The following is a 7,156-nucleotide window of genomic DNA, read 5'->3' on the forward strand; positions in this document are numbered from 1 at the left end:
CTTCCAACAAGGAACAAATAATCTGTCCAAGAGTCTGGTTCATGCATTCCGCAACCCCATTTTGTTCTGGAGTATAAACAACAGTAGTCTGATGGTCTATGCCTTCCTCACATAGAAAGTCTTGGACACAAATTCTCCTCCATTGTCAGATCTTATAGTCTGTGGCTTTCTGCCAAATTAGTTGGATACAATTCTGACATAGTCCTTCAATTTTTGAAGTACTTGATTTTTCTCCCTCAGTAGGTACATTGTAGTATACTTCGAGTAATCATCTATGAAAGTTAGCATGTATACATTTCCGCTCTGTGATGTCATTCTAATGGTCCACAAAGGTCAGTGTGGATTAATTCTAGAGGTTTTGTAGTTTTCCTTTCACTTTTCTTAGGAAATTTTGGTTTCACACTTTTTGATTTTATACAACATTCACATTTTTCCGTATATTTACATTGTCCAATTTTAATGCCTCTAGCCAAATTTTCCTTCTCCATAGCATTGATTCTAAGCTGGCATGTCCCATTCTTCAATGCCAAACATATAAACATCCAGAATCACAGGTTTCTTTGGCTGTATTTGTATGCATAGTTTCAAAATATTCCAAATGCAAAAGTCCATTTTTCAATTTTGCAGTACGACATACTTCTCCTTCATCTAAAACTTGGCAAATTTTGTCATATAAACACAGTTCACCTCCAAGCTCCATTATTTTAGTTGCACTCATTAAATTACCTTTAAATGCTGGAACAAATAGGCAATTTTTCAGTTCAAGCTCTCTGGCACCCTCTGGCATTTTGCAAAGCAGCACCACCGTGCCTATTCCATGAGAACAGAAAATGTCTCCTGATGCTGTCATTACATTCTGTGTATGGGGGCTAAGGTTCTTAAACAAATTTTAGTAAAATTTAGTAAAAAAGACATAGTAAGATAAGAAAAACTACCTCATTTATAGAAATACATAGTAGATAGAAAAGGCATACCTAGTTCTAACTAACTAAGTTGGAGGTGCAATACCCAGACTTGGGTATTGCCCTCATGGCTCAGGAGAGAGAACAAAGAAAAACATATCTTCTCATTCCTCGGACAGTAGAAGAAGAAGACAAAGGAAGGAGGGGCAGGTCAGCTTCCCTGAGCATATCAGTTTACAATGGAAAGAAGTTTGGTAGAGAACAGCACAGATAAAGGTAGGCAAGCCAAGCCAGCTGGAGGACCCTAACTCTATCTTCCTTCTGGAATACAAACAAAATAATCCGAACAGGAGTTGCTCTTGCCCCACTTCCACCTTCTCCAGGCTTAAGATGTGCTACATAACTACCACGTCACCCAGGATGCTGTTGGATCTGGCATCCCCTCTGCCAGGCATCATATCCTTCCATGGCTGCTTCCTCCAATTCTACTTTTTCTTCTCTATGGGAACCACCGAGAGTTTCCTCCTCACTGAAACAGCCTTGGACCGGTACCTGGCCATCTGGCACCCACTGCATTATCAATGCTCATGTCCCCACATTTCTGCTGTATCCTGGCAGCTTTCTGCTGGACTTCTGGCTTCCTATGGTTCATGGCACCCATTGCTTTGATTTCCCAGCTCCGTTTCTGTGACCCAAACCTCCCAAATCATTTTATCTGCAATCCGGGCCCGCTGATGGGCTCCTGCACCCCAGCCCCTGGCACAGAGATGGTCTTTTACAGCCTCAGCTCAGTTGCCATTTTTGGCCCCTTCTCCTTCATCATTCTGCATGCAGTTACATAAACAGTATAAAAATTAAATGGCAGCAGACAGAATCACACAGGAGAGCACGTAGATGTCCTGTTTTCACATATGTACAGTGTTAGCAGGAAACACAGAGGCCAGGAGGGAACAGCCAGTTAGGAAAGGGATTGTTTTTACTGTTCTGTTCCTTCATTGTTTCTCTGGTTTGCCTTGCCTTCCATCCCACTCATCCTGAAATCTGGTTCAACTAGGAGAATTTCTAAATATGAATTCTGGGTTTGGAGTATGTGCAGTTGGCTATAACTTTCATCTCCTTCCATTAATTTGCTTCATTTCCTCTGTTACTGATGAAACCCTGCAAAAAAGTAATCTTGAGATGTGAACATAGGTATGATTGTATCAAGATTTTTTTCCCTTATAGCATGTTTTTGGCACACATGTGCAGGCCTATGCACTGATAAAACACTACAAAAAACAATCTTCATACAGCCTTACGTACAATCACATCAAGATTGCTTTTCTGTGGTGTTTTAACAGTCTGTAAATGCACATATTGGAGACACCACCAATATGGAAACAGTTCCCCCAGTCCCACTTTTTATAAATACGAGTTTAGATATTTCTGCCTCTCGGAGTTCCTCAGTGTGACCCTTTTCTGGTGCCCCCCCATTCCCTTACAATAGAAAAATGCAGAAAACATAGGAAGCTGCCTTATACCAAGTTTGACCATTGGTCCATCTAGCTCAATATTGTCTATACTGACTGGCAGCAACTCTCCAGGGTTTTTTAAAAAAACATCTTAGTAGCATGGGATAATAGACAGGCATGAGATTGAGACCAACACTGGAAACAGATGAAACTATGAACTAAGATGGTTCATTATAGGGATATTTTGTACACCACGGAATACTGATATTTACATTGGGGTCTTATCTGTGCTTGATGACAGCTTCCAGAGACTCAAGAGATGCTGTTGCTGTCACCAACCTCTAAAAGCCTTTTACCTCAAGCCAAACTCCCTAAACTTTTTTTAAAAAATGTGTTTAAATATCTTTTAATATATTTCAAAGTCTGTTTTTATGATGTTTTAAAGTGTTTTTACTGCTGTTTGCTGCCCTGGGCTTGTACTGGAGGAAGGGGGGGGATATAAATCAAATAAATAAACTTCCACACCTTTTCTTGGAACAACGTGCCTCTGACTCCAAAGCTCCTCCAGTTGTACTTCTGGCTGCTTGGCCAGTTCAGCTGATTTTAAATCCCCACTTGTGTAACCTTCTACTGTTAAGACATTCACACAGGGCAGCCTCCCAGCCTAGCAGAGCCACCAACTCCCTTCCTCTGATCTTCACCCACAAATGAGAGTTTTCACAGGGGGGGGGGAATAGCTTAATATTCAGGCTTCAGCTGTTCATTTTCCCTTCATCTCTCTCCGGTCTTTCTTTACTTCACACCTCCCTCAGCAACTGACTTTCCCTCCTGACATTATTTCTCCCACCTGGCAGTGAACTGCCCATTGCAGGGATAAGAACCTCCAGCCAATCATGGCCTGTGGTTTCCCAGACCAATCAGAATGAATTTCGCTGATCCAAGCGCCATCTATAAATACTAAAAAAGAATAGATAGATAGATAGATATCTGTGCCGCCTGTCTTTGCAGAACCATCACTAAGCAGCTACTGCTAAACAGGCCTGCCTGCAACATGGTAACTGCACAAGGGCTCAGACTGCACAAGGGCTCAGACTTTGACAGCTGCATACTACGGCACCAACAGAGGGCACAGAAATTGTTTCCAAAGCACAAAACACAGCATTTCTGTGTAGCTTGCCCCCTCACAGAGCTACAATTCCCAGTAACAATAGTTAACAAACTACAGTTAACAGGATTTTTCCGAGGAATGCCATGTGGTGTAAATGTGTGCTAAATGCAGGGGTGTAGTCATCCAGGATCATGGGAGGGGGAGTATTCATAGACTCCTTACTTTTTTGGGAGCAGGATCCCAGCCAGGTATGTATGAGCCAATCATCATGAAAGAGGAGTATGTTATTATTATTATTATTAAATTTTATTTATACCCCGCCTTTTGGCCAAAGGCCCTCAAGGCGGCTTACAAAGAAAAATAAACACAGGTATAAAATACAATAAAAATACAATAAAAACAATATAATTTACAAAAATTAAATAACAAGTAACATTATCATAATATTGTTAATTAAAAGCAGGGAGAGCCCAGGGTTCCAATCTGAAGAAGTTATTAGTTAAATCGAAAGTACTGGGGAGCCCCAGGTTCAAGTCCCCGCTCAGCTCCCTAAATGACCTTGGAACCATCATCTTCCCTCCAGCTAACCAACACTGCAGGGCTGCTTTCTTGCAGGGCGCTTCGTGCTGCGGAGAATTGAACGCTTGCAAGGGCGCCTTCCGCTGTGGCTGGGCCTTACCAGGTCTGCTGCCCTCAGCCAAGTACTGCTGGTGGTGTTGGTGGTGGTTGTAATAATAGCGGTGGTGGTGGTGGTATGCCAGTGGTACCCACTGAGAAGAGTCCTTTCATACTGATTGGAGCCAATCAGAGTGAAAAGAGGTGAGTCAGCCACTGAGAAGACTCTTCTCAGGAGCTAACACGCAGCCTCCCCTAAGATTGGCTCTTAGGGATGTCTGTTGTAGTGGAGAGTGGACAACATCGAAAGCAATGGAGACGAGGAAAAGGGGACATGACTGGGAGGAGGCGTGGCTGTGACTCTCATGAAAGGGTCCTGTTCTTCTGAATTTGCCACTACACTACTGGTTAAATGTGCTTTCAGTGTATGGTGTGGATTCAGTGTTGTTGACTTCAAAGCCCTCTTCTGCCTTCCCAGCCCCCAATTCCAGATGTAAGCAGGCAAGATGATGTTATTGGCCCTGATCTTGTCCCTTTTAACAACAACCTGATGTGCAGAAATTAGGCAGATGAAGCTATCTTCTACCTCACCGACATTCTAGATGTGTACAGGTAAGATGTCATTTACCCTGATCTTGTGCATTTTCACAGCAGCTTGACATGCAGAAATTAGACAGGTAAAGCTTTTTATGACCTGAGGTTCTTACAGGCAGAAGCGTAATATTGCAAAAGGGTTATTTGGATACTGCAGATGGGTTATTGGCAACAGGCCTTTTGTTGTTGTTTTGGATTTTCCATAGAAAGGGTAAATTCAGGTTAAATGGAGAGAAAAATACAAGTTGTAATTTTATGCTGATGACATTATGTGGATGCTACAAGAAAACCCTTGCTAACATGAACACCATGGATCCCACAATAAACACCTCTCTGGAAGCATCCTTGGTTTTCAAGATGAACTGGAAGGTAAAACACATTGTGATACACAGGGCTTCATACTAGCTTTGAACTTTTTTTTTCTAGTTAGATCAGTGGGGAATTTTGAATGCATTGATCCAACTTGGGAAAGAAGACCAGGTAATTTGGAACTCCAAAGTATGGGAAGAAATTTGGATGAAGAACATTTCTGAAGTGAAGACCCTAAGCAAAGGGGATGATAATTCAGGGGGGAGCGCTGTATCACAGCAGATTAGAAAATAGACTTGGCCTACATAATACTAACTGAGAAATACATTTTTTTTTACTTTTTGGGTTTTCAATAGAAAGGGTAAATTCAGATTAATTACTACAAATGTATGGTGTGTAGTTACTAAATTACTACAAGGTTTAGTAATCTTGTTATAGAATTGAAGCATTACTGTTTTGCTTGTTTTTCACCATTCAGTTATGTTGATGCAGTTGAATATGTGAAGTTCTGCCTGTGGCCTGGCAAAGATTCACTCATAAACACAACTCACTATTTAAAGCGGTGGCCATAAAGCAATGGTCCTGCATGAGTGAAATAATCCATAAGCATTCAGTAACCTGTTCTTCAAAATGATTCTTTGCTTCTACAGGAATGACAAATGGATCTCGCCAACATCACCGGCCACAAAGTGACTGAGTTTGTCCTCCTGGGCTTCCCTTCTTTATCACCTGTGTTGCGCTTGGTCCTGTGCTCCTTTCTCTCAACCAGTTATGCTTTCACACTACTAGGGAACCTGTGCATCATCTGGGCAGTGGTCAGAGACACCCATTTGTCCCACCTCCCCATGTACATCCTCTTGGGCAACTTCTCCGGGCTGGAGATGTGCTATGTCTCCTCTACATTACCTCGGATGCTCGTTGATGTGGCCTCCCCGCCCGGGGTCATCTCTTTCCGTGACTGCTTCTTGCAGTTCTATTTCTTCTTCTCCTTGGGGGCAACTGAGTGCTTTTGCCTCTCCAGCATGGCCTTAGACCGGTACTTGGCCATCTGCCACCCACTTCGCTATCCAATGCTCATGTCCCCCCAATTTTGCTGCACCTTATCGGCTTGCTGCTGGGTCTCCGGTTTCTTGTGGTTTCTCGTGCCCATCATCCTCATTTCCCAGCTCCCGTTTTGTGGCCCCAACATCCTGGATCACTTTGTCTGTGACCCAGCCCCTCTTCTAGCTGCCTCCTGCAGCCCAGCACCCCTCACACAGATCACCTGCTATGCCCTCACTTCTCTCATCATTTTTGCAACCTCCCTCTTCATTGTGACCACCTATGGCATAGTTTTGCAAACGGTCCTAAAGCTCCCCTCTGCTGCAGGTCGCCGGAAGGCATTTTCTACTTGCACCTCCCACCTGGCTGTGGTCAGCTTGTTTTATGGCTCCATCATGGTCACCTATATCACCCCAGGATCGTCTGGCGGAAGTAATAAGGTGGTAACTGCCTTCTACTCCATGGTGACCCCTCTTCTCAACCCACTCATCTACAGCTTGCGAAACAAAGAGATGATGGCGGCACTAAAGAGGACATTGCTTCGAAGACGTTGAGGGCCTCCAGTGTAAATCTCAGTGGGTGTTCATGGGCAAGTAATTCTCCCCAGGCCTAACCTACCTCACAGGGTTGTTGTGAGGTTCAGATGCTGCCTTGAGCTCCTTGGGAGAAGGTTGGAGTACAATGCTGTGATGCGAAAAGAATGTTACAGCTATTGTCAGCTAATATTTGTGGTTATCTGAACATAAAGCATTCAATCCAAGGTTGGAATATAACAGATACCCTTTATATGTTTTAAAATTTTTATTCGTTTTATATTAGTTTTTTTAAATGTTGTTATGTGCCTCCAAGTCGACTACGACTTATGGCGATCCCATTGTTGAATATGATAGTATTATGTATATTTCTTTTTAATTGAATTGTGGATTATAGCTGTCATCTCCAATTTTATTTGTCTACCACTTGGAGAGCTTTTTCGATTAAGTAGTTTCTAAATCTTCTAAATAAACAAACAGTTTTTGGTGCTGGATTTTTTATTAATCTCTTAATTGTGTTCTTAGTGATATTTCTGCTTTTCAGTGTACGAAAGTATCATTCTGGATTTTAAATTGTTGATTTTGTATGGACTATGGTTGTTT

At 42.5% G+C, this 7,156-nt stretch overlaps 1 protein-coding gene across 1 annotated transcript; it reads left to right on the plus strand.

Annotated features, from left to right (window-relative positions):
* The first annotated feature begins 4,632 nt into the window (after positions 1 to 4,632).
* Positions 4,633 to 6,574, plus strand: LOC133367428 (olfactory receptor 11H6-like). The gene is made up of 2 exons (XM_061591532.1): positions 4,633 to 4,688; positions 5,630 to 6,574. Exon 2 carries the CDS (start codon positions 5,639 to 5,641, stop codon positions 6,572 to 6,574), a length of 936 nt encoding a protein of 311 aa, XP_061447516.1. The 5' UTR covers positions 4,633 to 4,688; positions 5,630 to 5,638.
* The last annotated feature ends 582 nt before the right edge of the window (positions 6,575 to 7,156 follow it).

Source organism: Rhineura floridana, chromosome 11 (genome assembly GCF_030035675.1).
Source record: "Rhineura floridana isolate rRhiFlo1 chromosome 11, rRhiFlo1.hap2, whole genome shotgun sequence".
Lineage (NCBI taxonomy): Eukaryota > Metazoa > Chordata > Lepidosauria > Squamata > Rhineuridae > Rhineura > Rhineura floridana.

Bases quoted from the DNA above. Each gene is read 5' to 3' on its own strand.
- LOC133367428 (XM_061591532.1), top strand. From the start codon at position 5,639: ATGGATCTCGCCAACATCACCGGCCACAAAGTGACTGAGTTTGTCCTC.